Source organism: Danio rerio, chromosome 7 (assembly GCF_049306965.1).
Source record: "Danio rerio strain Tuebingen ecotype United States chromosome 7, GRCz12tu, whole genome shotgun sequence".
Taxonomy (NCBI): domain Eukaryota; kingdom Metazoa; phylum Chordata; class Actinopteri; order Cypriniformes; family Danionidae; genus Danio; species Danio rerio.
In genome coordinates, this window is record NC_133182.1 from 39,702,235 (window position 1) to 39,722,170 (window position 19,936).

A 19,936-nucleotide genomic window follows, 5' to 3' on the forward strand; every position below is an offset into this window, starting at 1 on the left:
ATGTAAAATAAAAAATAAAATTATATAACAAAAACATTTTAAGCTAACATTTTAGGTTAAAAGGATACGACTCAGAAAAGAGTGGCGATTTCTTTATTAAAAGAAAAATTTATGCATGGATCACAAAATAATTTGCAACACATAATATCAAAAAGACAGAATCAATAAATTATGAATAGCTTACTGTTGTAGTGTGAACTATTTGTAAAAATGTAATTCAAAAAAAGAATAATAATTGATAAGAAAAACAATTATTAGTCCCCCTTTGAATTTGTTTTTCTTTTCTAAATATTTCCCAAATGATGTTTAACAGAGCAAGGACATTTTCACAGTATGTCTGATCATATTTTTTCTTCTAGAGAAAGTCTTATTTGTTTTATTTTGGCGAGAATAAAAGCAGTTTTTCAATTTTTATAAACCATTTTAAGGTCAAAATTATTCACCCCTTTCAGCTATATTTTTTAAGCTATTTTTATAGTCTTCAAAACAAACCATCGTTACACAATAACTTATCTAATTACCCAAACCTGCCTAGTTAACCTAATTAAGCCTTTAAATGTCACTTTAAGCTGTATAGAAGTGTCTTGAAAAATATCTAGTCAAATATTATTTAGTCATCATGGCAAAGATAAAATAAATCAGCTATTAGAAATTTGTTATTAAAACTATTATGTTTAGAAATGTGTTGAAAAAATCTCCTCAAAACTGAAATTGGGGGAAAAACATAAACAGGGGGGCTAATATTTCCGACTTATGAATTTCCATTGGCACTTGGACTAGGTAATACAACAGAAACACAGGCAAGAATTTTTGCAAGTATTTGGTTTAATAAAATAAATTTATAAAAATCATTTGAATCTTATATTTCAAATTTATAGATCTCTGAATACAATTGAACTAGTATACATTAATTACTGGCTCATGATCTTAAAAACATATGTACATTCATAAAAATGTGTATAAAGAATCTCAAAAACGTGAATACACTTGTCACATGTTATTATGTTCTCATGGGGCAATACTGTCGAAATAAAACTTGGTAATACTTTATAGCAGTGGTTCTCAAACTGTGGTACGTGTACCACTAGCGGTACGCAGGCTTCCTTCTAGTGGTATGCGGAGGAATGAAATATGTCATGTACATGCTATAAACATTTCAAAATTTATCAAAAATGATGTATAGAATAAGCCAATATGACAAATAGCCTATATTTCTGAGGTAATCTGCCACATTTTTTTTTTTTTACTTTGCAGAGTTGTAGCTGCTTTACTGGGCCTACTACGCTACTGTATTTTAATACTGCTCATTTTAGTGGTACTTCGAGAGACAATTTTTTTCCTGAGGTGGTACTTGATGAAAAACGTTTGAGAACCACTGCTTTATAGTATTCAATGTGCTGCTTGTATAGCAGTGCAGATTTACTGTCCTCAGAAAAGGACTCGACACACAGCCATTAATGCCGAAATATCTGGCAACAAATGTTAGCACACCCTAACTGAACATGTCAAATCTGTGTCCAAAGTGTCTTTATGTTGTGTGAGCCCCATCACTAGAGCTGCACAGGTTAATCAGTAGAGTCAGAGCTGGATTACTTGACCACTCCATCACCTTCAGCTTCAACTTCATTAGCAATCAGTGGTCATCAGCAGGTTTGGCCCAGTTCCTGAGAAAGGGCATCATGTTGTGCTTCAGAATGCCCCAGTACATGCAATATCATGTCCCCGGTACCTATACAGCACTCACGCAGCCCCAGAACCATAATAATTCCACCAGCATGCTGGACTGTAGGCAAAACAGAGTTCTCTTGGTGCTCCTCACCAAGGTGTTGTCAAACATGCGGGACTCCATCTGAGCCACAAGTTTCACGCAGCAGATGCCCTTCCAGCCGCAATCCATCACTGGGAAATATCCCTACACACTAAAACAGAGTTCTCTTGGTACTCCTCACCAAGGTGCCGCCAAACATGCGGGACACCATCTGAGCCAAATAAGTTTATCTTAGTTTCATCAGACCACAGGACAGGGTTCTAGTAATTCAAGCTCCACATTTGTTTCCACATTGCCTCCAAAGTTTTTAGCGTTCTATGAGTTTCAAGTATTCATTCATTCAACCACGGTGAACGCACAGAGAATAAAGGCACTTGCACTCCTTTACTTTAGACCAGGGGTCACCAATCTCGGTCCTGGAGGCCCGGTGTCCCTGCAAGATTTAGCTCCAACTTGCCTCAACGCACCTACCTGGATGTTTTAAGTATACCAAGTAAGACCTTGATTAGCTTGTTCAGGTGTGTTTGATTAGAGCTAAAATCTCCAGGACACTGGCCTTCCAGGAACAAGTTTGGTGACCACTGCTTTAGACACTGCGAGAATGGCTTCTCTCCCATGGTGCTGGACAAAACTGAAAAGTCTGTGAGACTGCCACAAGGGGGCGTATTCCAACAGTCGTGTCCAAATGTCATGTGTAATGGAAAGGCGGCTTAATGGTTAGAGAGGTGGAAAGGCTGCAGTTTTGGTCAATAACTAGGCTGAGGCGAGTCACTAGCGAAAGTCACCAATCCCCCAACTTCTCCGGGTGCGTGTGCTATACTGCTGTGTATGCACTTGGATGGGTTAAACGCAGAGCATATGACTTTGCAAAAAGCAATGACACTAATTGTGAAATCCTCAGAAGGTTCTTTGCCATGAGGTGTCATGTTAAACATCCAGTGGTCGGTAAGAGAACTGTACTCAAAGGACCAAATTTAAACTATTCTGATAAAAGATACACAAACTTGTGCAATTCTGTCAAGCAGACATGGTTAAGTTTTGTAAAGCTGATATTTCTTGTGGTGGGCCCACGTTTGTGTCCAGCTATTAATGACTATAATGGTTGTAATATGTTGAGTTATTTTAAGGAGGACACTCAATCTAGAGACTATTCTAAAACATCTTCAAGTTTCATTTCTATTGACCCAATTCCTCACTTATGAGAAGGCCTTACCATTGGAATCTTTTTGGCTGTAGACTTCCAGTCTCATTCACTTACATAGATTTTTAGAGGTTAAAAACAGCTTGTTATGTTTAAGGTTGTAACCTAATCTTTTCGTATTATTTTATTCTACTTTTTATGTATGGTCATGAACACACTTGTTTGTAGAGCAAGTAGTTTGACCATTATCTGCCATTTACGCCCTATTCACACGGGGCTTCAGCGTCAACGCTTGACAGAGGGCGTGTCTGAAGTTGGAGCTGAAACGATCGTCATAGAAGCGTCAGCCAATGAAATTCAGTCAGCAATAGGCCACTGTCTGAGCTGGTGTATTTGCATACAGCGATCTGATTGGCTGACGCTTCCGTCGGCGCTTGAAAAGTTGAGCTGGTCCCAACTTCTGCAGCGAGGAACGCTTCTGAAGCGCCGCCGACGGATCCACAATGCAGTTCGGCAACGCCTGACGTCACCCATTCAAAGTGAATGGGAAGCGTTGACGCTTACGCCCCGTGTGAATAGGGCGTTAATATCCCTAGTCATTATTATTCCTTGTCATTTCTAGTTAAGTTATAAAATAGTTGCAAAAACGAGTGCACTTCCGCATTGCAGAATAAGGTCAATAGTGTTGTCCCTTGAGAACACGTTAAAATACTAATCTTCTGAGATACTAAATACAGGAATTCTTAAAGACTCTAAATATCCTTGCACTTGCCCGGTTATTGTTTCTGACTGATGTCAAAATTGTATAATTCTGAACTCAGTGAGAAGGGCGACGATGAGGAAGACAACATAAAAACACAGTAAAAAAATGCCGTAGGCTCGGCTCAGGTGAAAACACTGAAGAGGAACCAGAATGAAGGAGAGGACCAGAGACAGACCCAGCGCTCCTGACAGAACCCAGCACAGCAATCCCTCTGGTTCCAGCTGAAGATACAATACATACAACAGTCAACAAGATCACACACCTTCACTCCTAAGTCATTCAACTGACTGAAAGCTTAGAACGTTCTCAGGTTAACAAAAACAGAAGGTTGTACAATATAAAGCATGCATATTGTCTCTTTGAGATATTGTATAAATCTCACAATACATACCATCACAACACTGTTATTCCGGATGAACTGCAGCAGGCAGCCCAGACCCACGCCAAACAACATGTCTTTATGCAATGTTAAAGACATACTAAGAGCTTTCTGTGGTTATGGTTTATGGTGAAACATTGGAATATTTACGATCTTGTAAAAAGATAACGTGACTAAAGCTAATGATGTTTGCTGCATCTAAAATCTCATACTTTCTTAGTATACAGTATGTAAACAAAACAGTTTGTGAACTGTGTATTGTGTCTGGATTCATGGTCTGGAAACATTAAAAACAGTGGAAAGAAGTACTTGGATGGCCTTTTAGGTCTGCCAAGACTCTAAAGAGCACATTTAAGGGGATAGTTCACACAAGTAATTAAGTTTACTCACCTTTTTTTCACCCTCAAGTTTTGCCAAACCATTATGAGTTTGTTGAACACAAAAGATATTTTGAAGAATGTTTAAAACCAGTAATCCTTGACTTTCATAGAATTCGAATTTCCCTGAAATCTTTTATCTTTTAGTTTTATCTTTAAAAGTAACTTCTTTTGTGTTCCAAAAACCAACATCAAACAGATTTGTGACAAGTGAAGAGTGAGTAAATGATGTCAGAATTTTCTGTTTTGGGTGAACTCTTCCTTTAATGGCCACTTTAAATTCCCATGAGGCCACATGAGAAGATGATTTATGAATGGACATGATGTAATGCAACTGACACTGGTAGGTGATGTAGTAGCAACAACATGGCAGATGTACAGTGTTCAAATTCCATATATTCTCCTTTTTTTTTTTTTTTTTTTAGTACATTAAATATGAGATTTCAGATGCACTTACTCTAAAGACACATGCATAAAAAATGATCATATGTTAAAGGATACTGAAGATAATGCCCCCAAAGCAGGCTGAGATGGCCATCCGTGGGTATCCCTGCCGAGCAATAGTAATGTCTGCAAAGCAATCTTTGATAAAACACAACACAGAGCTAAGTACATAGCATGGTATGTTATGCTGCAAGGGTGCATGATACTTCAATTTTACAATACTTTTAATAAATTTTACTAAATAAAAAATATTTATTTATTATATATTAGGGATGTCAAGATCCCTAATTCCGTGATCAGAAATCGGGCCCGATCACATGGTTTCAGACTCAATATATATATATATATATATATATATATATTATTTTTAACACATCTATAGTTATGCAGTGGCACAGAGTTCGACCTCTTTCTTGACTTCACACAGAAGCTGCAACGTGTGTGGCATGACATCACTTGGTTGCAGAGATGCTATTGGATAAATGCCGGCAAATTAGAACACAGAAGCGGCTTGAAGTGGAAAGCTCGAGTGTCTGCGGTCTGGAGGTATTATAAAGTTGATAACGACAACATTGTCATATTTAACTGTGAGATATGGAAACTTCTTGAGTTGAGGTGCTATTTGTTTTTATATTAGATTTTTTAAATTTACTGTAACACTAAAGTCCAAAAGTGAAGAATCGATCAAGCTATTTCACAGAAGTGCTCTGTTTGTTAGTTGTTGAACTTTAAAATAAGGTGATTTAATAATAAATAAAAAAAATTAGGAACATCCTGTATCTGTTTCTTCACTCTTCTTTATTCTTTTTTTATGTATTATCGAAGTGTCGGATCGGATTTCGGTATCGGCAGACTAAATCAAATGACTCGAACTTGAGGGAAAAAAAACCCTGATTGGGACATGCCTAATATACAGTTGAAGTCAGAGTTATTAGCCCCCTTTTGATTTTTTTTTTTTTTTAAATATTTCCCAAATGATGTTTAACATATATATATATATATATATATATATATATATATATATATATATATATATATATATATATATATATATATATATATATATATATATATATATATATATATATATATATAATACAAACATATGCAATACATTAGTACATCATAAATAGCAACTCATTACATTACATTAATAACAGTATCAACAAAAAGTTGCCAATTAAATAGTTGCACTGATAATACATAAGAGTAAAATAATAACAAATAATAGTGGGTACCTCCTATGCTGTTGCCCCAGGCTAACAAGGTGAGGCCGAGTACAGTGTTGCTGAGACTGAGCACAATCCCCAGGAGGTGAAGCACACTGACAATCTCAGACGCCGCAGTGCTGATCCACAGCGCACTGACCACAAAACCTAGCAGCGAATAGAGCTACAAACAATAATCTCAATTAACATCAGTTTACAAAGTTTAGCATAAGATATATATAATTCATAAAGCATGCAATAAATTGATTAAAAGTGACATTCAAAACTTCCTTTACTGTACAGATTAATTCTAATTTACACAGATGCTTTTCATCAAAGCTTTCTAAAAATGCATCATGTTTCCACAAAAATACGTGTCCAAATATCATGTTAAAATGGCAAAATATCAATGACAAATTTTTCATTGTTATTTAGCATAACAAATATATGTAAAAAAAAGAAGCTACATATATTTTGACCTGTACTTATTTAAATAAATAAATGGCTATAAACTTGTGGTTTGATGGATAGTGGCATAGATTGAACAAAATGACAAATAATCATTATTTTAGGGTTGCACTGTTAATGTTTTATGCTTGTTCTGTACAACCTAGACATGGACCCTTTTCACATTTCCAGTAGTGGAAGTCATCATAGTTGGGTAGACTTAGAGCTCAGTGAATGGGAGAATACAACAAACATTGCTTTTACAATCTTATTTGCTGAAATAATAAAAGAAAAACTCCTTGAAGATCTTTTCCAGGCTTTCAGAAAAAAAGAATTTGGAAAAGAAAAAAAAGTGTGTGAGACTGATAACAGCAGCCAGAAGAGAGAACGACATCATATTTTCTGTCCAAAGACGCTGCATTAGAAACATCTAACAAAAGAAGTCATTTGGTTTTTTTGTAACTTTATGTAAAGACGATATAATACTAATAAATACATATAAATGTAAAAAAGAAAAAGTTTTTTAACTTTTATGCCATGAAAAAAAAAGAAAGAAAAAAAACGAACTATTAAAAAATGTTAAAGGATATAGGATGTCGATCGTCATTAAACTAGTCATAACAGTCTTGTGAAAGGGTCCATATTTGGCTATTTAAACTATTGTTGCACTGAATGACATTTTAGTTGGTGCCGAGCCAGATTTGTTTTGTATTTAAAATAAGTCTATTAGATGTCTAAACAAAGACGTCTCATAGAAAAAAAGGCTACATCTGTGCCGTCAGTGAAAATCTAACAGAAAACAACCATTTTTGGACTATTGTTAGGTTTTCACTATCAATCCAGTTTTAGCCTCTATGTTTAGGTTTGGTTCCTTCTATTAATCATGGTTGAAATGTATAGCTCTGAAAAACATGCACTAAAATAGTTATATAGTTATCAGTTGAAACAACAAAATTCTTGAGATTTTTTGGTGGACAGCTAAATTGTTTTATGTTCAATTTACCTAAATTTGATAGGCTGAAATAATCGATTTGTGTGGAACTCTCCATTTTTAAAGTGCAAAAAGTGAAAAAGAGTAACATTTTATTACATTTTAAAGTTTGAAAGGCTCTTCTTTACCCCAAATATAAGCTGTGATGCATTTTTAGCCTTTTAAATGCCACATAAATTTATCAAAAAGGCAAAGAATAAAAAAAAAAAAAAAAAAAAAAAAGAGTCATACAAAGTGATATCTCGGAGGTTGCTCATTTGTAGTGGTGAAGAAGACTATGCCAGACAGGAAGACTCCAATGCAGATTGTAAGCACCCACACTGGAACTTCTCCTTTAATGAGGTACAGGCCATCTGGAATGACAGAGAAAGACAGTCTGTTTCAGTCACGTGTACCATGACATGATACAAACACACAATTTCATGCTTTAACAGGAGTTATCTTTTCACTTACAAGAGGAATTTCAGTTCCTCTGACAGATTTAATGACTGCAGCAGATGGATTAATGCAACAAAACAATAACAGAAATGCCATAACTGTGCTTTGTACTGTAAGAGAATGCTGCTAAACAGGCTTGATGGAACAGAAAAATGCAAGCCAACTCACAATTTCCTGACTGGAAGGTGAGCACACACACCAGAGGCGCAGTGATTATGTGCAGACAGTTCAGAGGTCGTTTCCAGTTGTGATCCTCTTTATCTGTGTCCACCACAGGGACGGTCAACAGTAACAGCACTTCTACAGGTACCTAACAGAGAGAGACATGCATGCATACAGAGTTCCCATCACCAAACAAATGGAACAAGACAAGCTTTGGTATCGCTTTGAAGATGTGTTCATAACTCTGTTGTGAGGCACTTATAATCATGCATGACACGTTTTGAGTATGAATAGGAGTTTTTATGCATCCTTATAGCAACTGTCATTAAGCATCATTCCCTCAGTTATGACATTTTTTATCCAAAGATGACATTTTTTGAGGGATTTGTTATAATGACATGACATTTCCATGACAACATAACTTGTCATAAATCTGTCATAAACATGATTGTCTGGAGGCCATTATAATTGAGTGATGGATATTTTTCCCTTATTCATCACTTGACAATAAAATGTTTCATTCATAATGTCAACACTCTGTCCAAAAAAATTAAAAATAAATTAGAACAGCATCATTATTATTTAATGACATTTTAATAACAAATTCATATAGCTGACGTCAAGACAAATATTTATAATGCTTTTATTAAATTCATGACACAATTATAATGTTCTCAGGACAATCATGCTTATGACAGATCTATGACATGTTACACTAGCTATGTTTCCATTCAAAAATGTGAATAAACTTTATGAACAAAACTGAATTATCTCATAAACGACATGCAAATAAAGTAGCGTTTCCATCCAACGAGTCAAAGCGAACAAAATAGTCGCGTCATGATTATCTGGCGGCAAAAATCAACAGTAAAAATGGAACTTGCGGTGGTAGGAGAAGCTGCGTAAATCTTTCCTTCATTTAATAAATGACTTGCACCTCGCAGTGAAAGCACAATGGCATTTGAAAGCGTTAGACACGGAGCACAGATGCTCTTGATTCTGGAGATCATAATTATATAATAACACTAATACTGAACTGGCAACATTTCAGATGTTTTACAATGTGCTCAGCTTGCTGGTTTGCTGCCATTCACACACATTTGTATCATCATATAATCTCCTATAACAAAATCACATGACTCTTTTTAATGCGCATACTGGAATTTGTTTGGTAAAAGTGTTTCCATCGCAGTTTATGTGTATCTTTTCTTATGGAATAAAAAGTTTAACCTACTCAGTTATGCGCATATGTGTTTTATGCACATTTTCGAAGTGTATGAGCATCTTGTCGTTTCCATCAACCAGTTTTTTATGCGCATATACAAAATGCACATAAAAATAGGAGGATGAACACGTAGCTATTGTCTTGGTAATGTCATCACAAAGTCATCTCAAACAATGTCATCTTTAGATTTACAATGACATAACTGAGTAAACAATCCTTAATGACTGTTGTCAAAAGCATGCATAAAATCCTGTTCATATTCACGACATCTGTCATGCATAATTATAGTCTTATCAACTCCTCCTTCAAGTTAAGTGTTGCCCAAGCCTCTTTTAGTTAGTGAAAGAATTATCAATCATTCACAGTAGATGCTATAAATAATCTTGAAAGTGAATGCAGATAGATTCACCTTGATCACTTTGAGGATTTTGGCACTCCAATGCCATCTCCTCCATGTCCGAAGGTCCACTGGGTTAATGGCATTCAAGAAGATTTGAGTGGTGGATTGAGTGTAAGGTAGCAAAGGCTCATATTCTCCGTCATCTGAAACATTTATATAGGCATACATTCATTTAGAAATGCAGAAAGGTGCATATTGTTACAATCACCAGATATCTAATCCTTGTAGATTGATAGTACATACGCAGATTGTTAAAGGACTACAAATCCACTGGTATATGGACAACAAGTTTCAGTCATGCACCACTCACACGCACCTGTTCCTTAATCGGTAGATTACACACACACACAACTGGGAGCTGCTCAAGAACTGATTGCAAGAACTATTTATACAGCGCGCAAACACACACAAACAAACATCAGCGCTGAGTCTTTTTATACTGTTACTGTGAACATTACAATGGGTTTTCCATGCCTTGCTTTGCTGTGTTTTGACTCTCGTCTTGTTTCTTTGTTTGTTTATGTTGCTTGCTTCCTGTGCTGACCATTCGCCTGTTTAATGACTGCGACTTTGGATTGCCTATATGCATATATGCATACAGCTGAAACCAGAACAGTGTTCATACAGTGTACATGCACTGTAAAAAAGGCACATAGCCATTTAAAAAAAAAAGTCATATGACTAAAATTTTTCTCTTTTAGGTAAGTTAGGATTATCGAATTTGCTATAACGAGAGAGATATTTACTGAGAAATTGTTATAACTTTACTTGAAAGTCAAGTTTACATACAATAAGATTATTATGTCTTTGAAAAAGCCCAGATGATAGTGTCAAGGTTTTGGAAGTTTCTGATTGGCTAATTGACAACATTTGAGGTGTCAACAAGCCAGGATCAACAGATTGCAATTTGCAAAATTACACTGAGAAAAATAATAATTTTTGGAGACATGTTTCTGTGGTCTGATGGAACTAAGATTGAACTGTTTGGCCATAACGACCAGTGTTACATTTGGAGGGCAAATGGGAAAGCTAACAAGCCTAGGAACATCATCCCAACTGTGAAGTATGGGGGCAGCAGCATCATGTTGTGGGGCTGTATTGCTGCAGGAGGGATTGGTCCACTTCACAGCATAGATGGAATCAAGAAGATAGAACATTATGTACAAACATTGAAGCAACATCAGCCAAGAAATTTAAATTTGGCCACAAATGGGTCTTCCAAACAGACCATAATCATAAGCATACTGCCAAATTAGTTAAAATGTGCTTTAAGGACAACAGAGTGAATGTTTTGGAGAGGCCGTCACAAAGCCCTGATCTCAATTATATAGAAAATTTGTGAGCAGAGTTAAAAAAGCTTGTGCGAGCAAATCTGACTCCGTTCTGTCAGGAGGAATGGGCCAAATGTCCTTCAAATTATTGTGAGAAGTTTGTGGAAGGAAAACCAAAACATTTGACCAAAGCTATACAGTTAAAAAAAAGCAAAGCTAAAAAAATAAACTTTTGACTGTCTAGAAATTAATAAAAAATTCTGAAAAAAAAATCTAGGTTTAGGTAATCCTAACAGACCTAAAATAGTAAACATTTAGTATGATTTACCATCAGACATTTTTAAAAAAAATAGTTATGTTCCTTTTTTTAGAGTGTATGTAAACTTCTGGTTTCAACTGTGTGTTTGATCCTGTTGACAGTTGCTTGCCTGACCATCTCCGTGTAATAACCCTGAATTTGGATCCACACTTCCTTGTCAGTATCCCATTCACATTACACATACAAACCAATATTAAAATTGTAAACTGATCAAACAGTGGCATTTCAGAACCAATCAAGCACACATTCATAAAAAAGCGTTACACAAAACAGAGGGCAACATTCTGTTTCACCACACAGAACTTCCTCAAAAGATGCAAGACTGTAACTCCCTTGTTTACCACATAACCCACTGAAACTTGTTAGTCAACAATGTTTTAGGTTAAGAAGAAATAACACACCATGAGCTTGTATGCTGACAGTTTCTCTGTATGTAAGATCAGATGAGAGAATCCCTCCTAAAAGACAAAAACAGTATTCATTAATGTCAGTAACACTGCTGGTAGTCAAACAACATTAGTTTCATTTCAAAATCCACAACAGAAATTTATTAAGAGACTTTGAGTTTGAGACTATTATCTAAATATAATATATATTATATATGCATTTATTAATATAATAATAAAATATGTAATATATATGCATTTACAAAGGGTTAAATTGAGAAAACCTGATAATCAAAACACAGTAAATACTTTTAAAAATAAAAATAAAAAAACATTATGCAAAAGTCACTTTCGTACACCATTTTCACTATTATATTATATAGAACATACAATAGAACTTATTTTAACCTTCATATAATACATGTATATAATAAAAATTTATGATGACAAAACACTGCAATATCTCATAAGCATGACCACAAGAGAGATGCCAACCAAAACCAATACTGTAGATGTTTTGTTCGTTTTTAGACCATTGAGGTATGATCAGTTAAAGCACAGCCCTCTTCTGGATTGGGGCAGGAAACAAAACGACAACTCTAAAACTGAAAAATTTACATTTATAGCAAAGCATAATCGGTCACTTTTAAATTAAAAAATTGCTGCTCTTTAGAAACTGATTTTTTATTTTTTTATTATTATCAATAATAAGCTATAATATCTATCCATAGTTATATCAATCTCCTCACCCTGTTCTCTGTCGGAGCTCTGGGGTGATTCTGTTAGCTGATGCTTCTGACGGTTGTAAATGTATGAGCTCAGAATCACAGTAAAAACATATGCAATATACATCCCCAAATAACCTGTGAAAGATAACAGAGCAAGAAAACATGTACGTTTTTGTCACATGTAATCACTTTGTCAACATTTAATCTGTTTCTTATTCAATTGAAAACCTTGAAGTTTGTATTAACAGTGAAATGTGTATGTCTTCAATATAAATTGAGAGTTGGTTTAAATAGGGTGAAGTGAAAGTCAAGTAAACAATTATCGGACCCACGGATTCTCCCAAGGAAATGTGGCCTTTATACAGGACAGTGAAGGTCCAAAACACAGCAGCCATGTAGAAAATGACATCACGAAGGAATGGACGAGACGCCACAGTAAAAGGTTTAACCAGAGCAACACTCCCCGCGACCACTGTTGTAACAAAGATTCCCGCTCCTAAAAAAGCAATTAAGAAACATAGAGTAAGTCACAACAAAAAACAAAATACTTTTGTTTTTATTTAGTGCAAAAAGAGACCTATATTTACTATGAATGAACATAAATATGTCAATGAATCAACATTATAATATACACATGTACACACACAATTATGTATATACACGTAACAAAAAAAAGAATAAGATACCACTTGAAATTTCTCATATTTTCTGGATTTCTTTGGCATAAAAATGTTTTTCAGCAACATTAAAGCATGATTTTAAGAGTTAAGCAATTAGTATTTAGCGTAATACATTAGTCTTTGGTGTTACATATTGTTATTTAGTGTAATATATTTATTTATTGTATTTAATTTTTTTAGAATGAAGTGTTATCAGACTATGAAAACATAGAATGGAAATCATTTAACCAATTAGAATAGATTAATTAACCCAGAATAATCTTTTCAGACTTTTAGAGATTAGGAACTCCATATGTCTTCATTGGATAGTACATCCCCTTCGATCATTGACAAATGCCTTGACTGGTGTAAAGCTAGTAAAAAAGCCTTATCGATAATTTATGAACAACTACTGTACAATCCATTACTTCCCCCTCCACAAAGGATTTTAAGGAATAGCGGGAGAAAGAATTAGAAGTGAAAATTTCAGAAGTAATGTGGCAATCAGGTTTGGTGGATATTAATAAACACTCTATTAATTCTAGACATTGCCTTATTCAGTTTAAAATAATTCATAGGTTACATAATAATTTTTTTTTTACATAGAATCTTCCGAAATATTTCACCTCTTTGCGACAAATGTAATTCATCAGATGCAGATCTATCTCACACTTTTGTTCTAAGATACAGAATCAATGGAATGGAATTTTTGAAGTGCTTTCAGAGAGAAATTGCAGTTACAACTGGATCCAATGCTTTTAATTCTGGGATTCTCTGAAACATATGTGTCAAATACACAACAATAATTGCTCTCATATTGTTTAACTACTGCCAATAAGCTACTGCTACTGTTTTGGAAAAAAAAGAAATCTTCTACATGTAAACTGTTGCTTGGAGAAATTACCTCTATGTTATATTTGGAGTGAATTAAATACTGTTCGAAAAGAAAACTTAAACAATTTGACAAAATTTGGAATCCATTTATCCGTTGCCTTGAAAAAAAAATCATCTCACAATAATGCATCATTTCTGTAATATTTTAATATGCCTTGTCATTATACTCTGTTGTACAAACAGGTCTTTGTAACAAGTTTGTTTGTTATGCAGGTGTTTTTTTATTTATTTATTTATTTATTATTATGATTTTCATATAGTTTTTTCCTTTTTTTTATTATTTATTTATTTCATTTACTTTATTATTTGTCTTGCCTATGTTACATGTGGACAAAATATGTAAAAAGAGAGTTTTGAGTCTGTGTCTCAATAAAACTTATTTGACAAAAAATAAAAATAAAAGAAAATATCTAAAAAGAATTACTCAACCCATACTTAATAAATCCAGCAAATCATGAGAATTTTCAAGTAGTAGTTCAAAAATTCACTCACATCTGGCATTGTTCGGTCAAAACAAATGCCAAGATTACTGTCATACAACAAGGTTACACTCACACAACTCAAGCACACTGTTTTTTGGAGCTATTATTCAGTTAGAAGATCAAGGTTTAGATTTAAAAGCTCCACATTCCTAATATGTGTTTGTGTTTGTGTTTGAGTAAGTAAATTTTGGTGTATGTTTAACAGAGCTAATTCCTCACCAAAAAGTGCTCCAATGGCCAGACCAGCAGTTTGAGGGTGAGAGAAAGCAGCCATGGCACTGAACACATCTGGAGCCCCATTTCCAAGAGCCAGGAACGTCACTCCCTGTTCAACTCAGTCATGGAAAACAATGGCAAAAATAACAGTCCACCAACACACATCCACATGGTACACATGGTACAAATAAAGCTGAATTGAATTGTACTCTAGGCTATGGGCCCTTTCCAGAAATTAAACGGCAAACTCATCACTTAGGATTCCACTCAGTCACAAACACACACCACTACACACTCCTCTCAGTCACGCACACTCTCCAAAAAGCACTACAGATTGATCTCTCAAATGCTTACATGTCAAGAACACGATTGAGCTCTCTCATGCTTACACATCAAGAACACAAACAGGATAAGACTCTGAGCAAACAGTACCTAGAATAATAACCAACATGAAACAATAACCAATAATCAATCTTGGTTACCACTGCTGAGTAAGACTTTTTGCTTAGGATGCTGTGATATTCTTTTTACCACTGCTGTGGTTGATATAAACTTGTATACAGAACTGATATAAAACCACAGCAGGGGTAATAAACCTTCTCAGCCTCTGCAAACCTCTAGGTACAAATTAAAAGTGTCAGGTGATCTAGGGATTGCAGCTCTGCTTTATTACAAGCATTTAAAGGATACAGCCACATTATGAGTAAGTCTTAGTGTGGAGGCAATGGCAGAGAGATTTGGGCAAAAGCTGCAAAAAACAAAATGATAAAAATACATTAATAAAACATTATTACATAAAACTCAATAAAATAAAATAAAAATACATTCAAATTGAGCAACAACATTAACCCAATCCTGTTCATTACAGATTTTATCTCAATGGACTTTGCAACTGAATGACAAACTGGTTCACTTGTTGACCCTCAAAAAAGCAGAACCTTCTAGACTACAAAATCTCCTAATAAATTAGTGACTTGTTTCCGTCACATGAGTAAATAGGGAAGTAAAATGAAGGTCATGACCAAAAAATGTGCTTGAGATTACACATACAGGCATTTATTTAATTGTTCATTTAAGGATTTACTCATCTCACTTATTTAAAGTGAACAATACCCTTAATTATCAATATCAACTTAACTGCACATAGCAAATGGAACATAATATTAGACAACAAACACCAAATCATGTTCACTTTAAAAAGTTAAGATTATACACACACAACTATTACTTGAAAAGTAATGCTCAGTTTAAATTATATTATATTATTCAATTATTTCCTTCGGCTTAGTCCCTTTATCAGTGGTCTCCACAGCGGAATGAACCACCAACTTATCCAGCATATATTTTACGCAGCGGATGGCCTTCCAGTTGCAACCCATCACTGGGAAACACCCATACAATATTACATTCACACACATGCATTATGGCCAATTTAGCTTACCCAATTCACCTACTGTACAGCGCATGTCTTTGTACTGTGGGGGATACCAGAGCACCCGGAGGAAACCCACGAAAACATGGGAAGAACATGAAAACTCCACACAGAAATGCCAACTGACCCAGTCCGGGCTTGAACCAGTGACCTTCTTGCTGTGAGGCGATTGTGCTACCCACTGTGTCACAGTGATCACCCTAATATATTAAATTATATTACGTTATGTTATGTTATATTATATTATACATTCATTTTCTTGTCAGCTTAGTCCCTTTATATTACTATTCAGTGATTATACAGCTATACAGAATGTGGGGTAATATGAGTGAGCTTGAGTCGTATGTCTCTATGTTGTTTGGCTTTATTTTGTCCATAGTACAATAGAGTGTTTTCACGACATGTCACCAGTTGGCCATATTGGAGATCAGAATGTAAACAATACCACTTATCTGTAAGAAACTTGCATATTTTGCTGATAAAACTTATTAATAATTGTTATGTATTGGCCTGTACTAATTGATCCGACCAAATATATAACAAATTAAGTAGAAGAGAGTGTATCAAATTCAATTTGTCAAAATATTACACCTCTTCCTGCTTGCTTATTTTCTAAACGAGTAACAGCATAACAGGTTTGGACAGCATAAATAAGCACAACAACATCTTCAGTGGTAGAGCAATGCGCAATCCATGCTGTTGTTTACATCTGAGAATCTCCATAATGGCCATGCATACGGGAAACTGATGAAATTGTGACATGAGTGAAAAAGTACAAAAATGTAATAACAATTGAGAGATACAGTTTTACTTCCTATTTAAATTCTCTTTTTAAGACAAGGGCAGCAGTCTAAATTCTCTTAAATACACAACTCACAAGTCTGATGCAATCAGTCCAAGAACGAGGAACAAAAACAACAGCCAGATAACCTGATGGGAATAAGAGAGAGGAGGAAAGAAAAAAGACAAGACAAAAATAAGATGCAAAACCAACAGAATTATCAAAGCAAATTAGAATAAACTGCTTCATTGTTCCTAGTGTTTGTTGTAAATATGTAAACAAAAGCATGGCCTGCAAAACAAATACATATGCACAATACTGCATTAACTGATATGCAACCAGTTAACGTTTTTGATGACTAAGCCAAATGTTTCCTTACATAGATCGTGATGGCTAGGGGCAGAAGACTTGGTGTGAATAGGCAAAAGGTGACAAAAGGGTATTTGATGAATCCTTCATCTGAAGCACAATCCGGTGTATTCTTCACATACTCGCATCTCTGACTGGCAGACACGTTCATCACCACATCACACTGAAAACACATCAACACATGCAGCTGTGGGAGACTCACAGACTACTCGGAGAGCAGCAGCTAAATAAAGAAGACGTCAATAACATGTAGAGCGTTATGTGTCCGCTACATTACTGGTTATTGTACATGAGTGTACTTTCTAACACACAATGAAAGATGTTAAAGCGTTATAAACGATTACGACTGACTTACCAGACATGTATTTAATTCGTAATGCGATTAATCATATATCAGAGAGATTTTGTCCAACTCACCTCATCTCCTTTGCGGCTCGGTGTAACTTCTGTAGGTCCGTGTGAACTCCGCGCATTCCCAGGAGGGGGAATGAGTTGTATGTAAACAGATTTCTGGCAGCTGGCACGATCCCATTGCAGAGCAACGGAGGAGAAAAGCAGCAGTAAACGCAAAGCACGCATTTGTAGGCTGACACTGCTTCAACATTGCTTTTCAATATCCAACACTAACATCTGAATTTTGACAATACCCTTCCAGGTTCTCTTGCGCGTTTTTGTTTCAGTATAAAACACCCCATGTAATTAGACGCGGTGAATCACAATGTGGGGTTTGAGCTAAAAATAACGCAAGAACGCACGTCTACACTGTCAACAGAGAAAGTCGAATAAATGGGAAGTGTGACGGGTCACACCAGTACTTCCTACACAAACATCGTGACGAGCTTTCTTATCAGCCCTCCCTCTGTATGGTTAAAGAGACATTTCACTTAAAGGCACAGGACTTTTTTAATAACACACAAAAAACACTGGAACAATGGATATTTTGTTCAACATAGTAACTCACACCTTAATGTTTCCAACTATTTCTAAATAACGTGAAAATCGTAATTTGAACCAATTACACAAAGCTTTTTTTATTATTATTTTTTTATTTAATACAATAAAAATAACATCACTGCAGTGAAGATAAAATACAATAACACAAAATTAGGAAACAGAAAAAAACTTTACAAAGCCTCAATCATTAAGAAAAAAAGAGTATCAATAGAAATAATTTCAATCATTTCAATCATCAGGAAAAAATATTATCATAAGCTTTAATTCAATTAACCTTTCTATAGCGCTTTTACAACGTTTAAGTAACGTAATATTCTTCTTATTATTGATACGCTTAAGAGATTCAATATTGAACAAAATTTCACCAAGAAAAGTATTAAATCTAGGTAATGCCTGAAGGAACTTATTCTTGTCTATAAAAAAATACAATGTTACAAAAAAGAAATTAACAATAAGATTAATAGCATGATCGTTATCAGAGAAATACAGAAATAAAATCTTTTATAGACAAATTTAATTTATATTTAAATAAGGACGATACATAACAATAATGTTATTCCAAAGAAGTTTCTAATTACACAAACCTTGTCCAGCAGTTACCTGTCAATGACTTTAAAGATTGTAGGTTTTTGGCCTTAATTGGATCATTTAACAAAAAATTATATTTCAAATATAATAAATTTAAAGATATTTAAATAAAAGAACCATTGAACCCTCCATATTATTAAAAGGTATTAATATATGATAGGATATGCACCAACAAACTTATTTTTTAAAACCCAACCATTATTAGGTTAACTAGACAGGATAGGGTAATTAGGCAAGTTACTGTATAATGATGGTTTGTTCTGTATATCGGGAAAAAATAGCTTAAAAGGGCTAATAATTTTGACCTTAAAATGTTTTATAAAAAAATAGAAAACTGCATTTATTCTAGTCAAAATAAAACAAATAATACTTTCTCCAAAAGAAAAAAACATTATCAGACATACTGTGAAAATGTCCTTGCTCTGTTAAACATCATTTAGTAAATATTTAAAAAAAAAAAAAAATTTAAAGGGGGAGGGGGGTGCCAATAATGACTTCAACTGTATATCTCGTTATTATAAGGACTACTGTATTTTTTCTGTATAAGGTTTGATGGATAAACATATTATTGCAGTTGTAAAGATGACTGTGATTAAAAAAGTAAGAATCTCTTATCTTTTCATAAAACTCCCACAATACTAATGTGATAAAATTGTATTTGACACTGAAAGTGAAGATAATAACATCAATGCATGTGTATTTAAGGGCTCCAGTTGATTGAGTCAAATGAGCCAACGACGCCCAAATGGGGTGTAATTGCAGAGCCAAAGTGCAGATGTTGCTTTATCTCTAATAATCTGTCTGAGTGGTCCAGTTGATTGGATCAGGCTTGGGCAACTAGTCTGGGTAGGATCCTTTAACCTGTTACTTTGTTTACATCCCTTGTTAAAGTTGTCTCCCCAGATCTTTGTCTCTACCACTAAGCGATGCCCATAAAATTTATAAACTACAATACTGATCTTTTTGAAGATTTTGATGACTGCAGCATCCCGGTACGTATTTCCATGGGTGCAACTCCAGTAGGTGACACACCTGAGTGGTGGTTGTTATATGCGGAAATGTTATATTCTGTCATTTTTAATTAATTGCATGTAGAAATGCTTAAATTCTCATG

The 19,936-nt window shown here is 34.7% G+C and overlaps 2 protein-coding genes across 4 annotated transcripts in view; one reads left to right on the forward strand and one right to left on the reverse strand.

Annotated features, from left to right (window-relative positions):
* The window catches only part of esyt2b (extended synaptotagmin-like protein 2b), an 860,030-nt gene that overhangs the window by 17,302 nt on the left and 822,792 nt on the right, over window positions 1-19,936 (forward strand). The window lies entirely within an intron of this gene.
* slc8b1 (solute carrier family 8 member B1) lies at window positions 808-18,100 on the reverse strand. Of its 2 annotated transcripts, none has more exons than XM_073908858.1 (15): window positions 17,698-18,100; window positions 17,291-17,443; window positions 17,008-17,060; window positions 15,389-15,446; window positions 14,702-14,807; window positions 12,780-12,943; window positions 12,469-12,582; window positions 11,735-11,791; window positions 9,753-9,886; window positions 8,125-8,266; window positions 7,750-7,871; window positions 6,111-6,264; window positions 4,930-5,010; window positions 4,064-4,128; window positions 808-3,893 (listed from the first exon to the last, which is right to left on the reverse strand). In XM_073908858.1, exons 7-15 carry the CDS (start codon window positions 12,569-12,571, stop codon window positions 3,705-3,707), a joined length of 1,047 nt encoding a protein of 348 aa, XP_073764959.1. In that variant the 5' UTR covers window positions 12,572-12,582; window positions 12,780-12,943; window positions 14,702-14,807; window positions 15,389-15,446; window positions 17,008-17,060; window positions 17,291-17,443; window positions 17,698-18,100; the 3' UTR covers window positions 808-3,704. The 2 variants fall into 2 exon arrangements, with proteins under 2 accessions (XP_073764959.1, XP_073764958.1); XM_073908857.1 differs by having other exon boundaries at window positions 12,776-12,943.

Bases quoted from the DNA above. Each gene is read 5' to 3' on its own strand.
- slc8b1 (XM_073908857.1), bottom strand. From the start codon at position 17,859: ATGCGTGCTTTGCGTTTACTGCTGCTTTTCTCCTCCGTTGCTCTGCAA. The intron at 12,944-14,701 runs GTGAGGAATTAG...TTGCTTTTTTAG, and splicing joins GGCCATTGGAGCACTTTTTG to GAGCGGGAATCTTTGTTACA. The intron at 7,872-8,124 runs GTGAGTTGGCTT...CTGTCATTCCAG, and splicing joins CACCTTCCAGTCAGGAAATT to ATGGCCTGTACCTCATTAAA.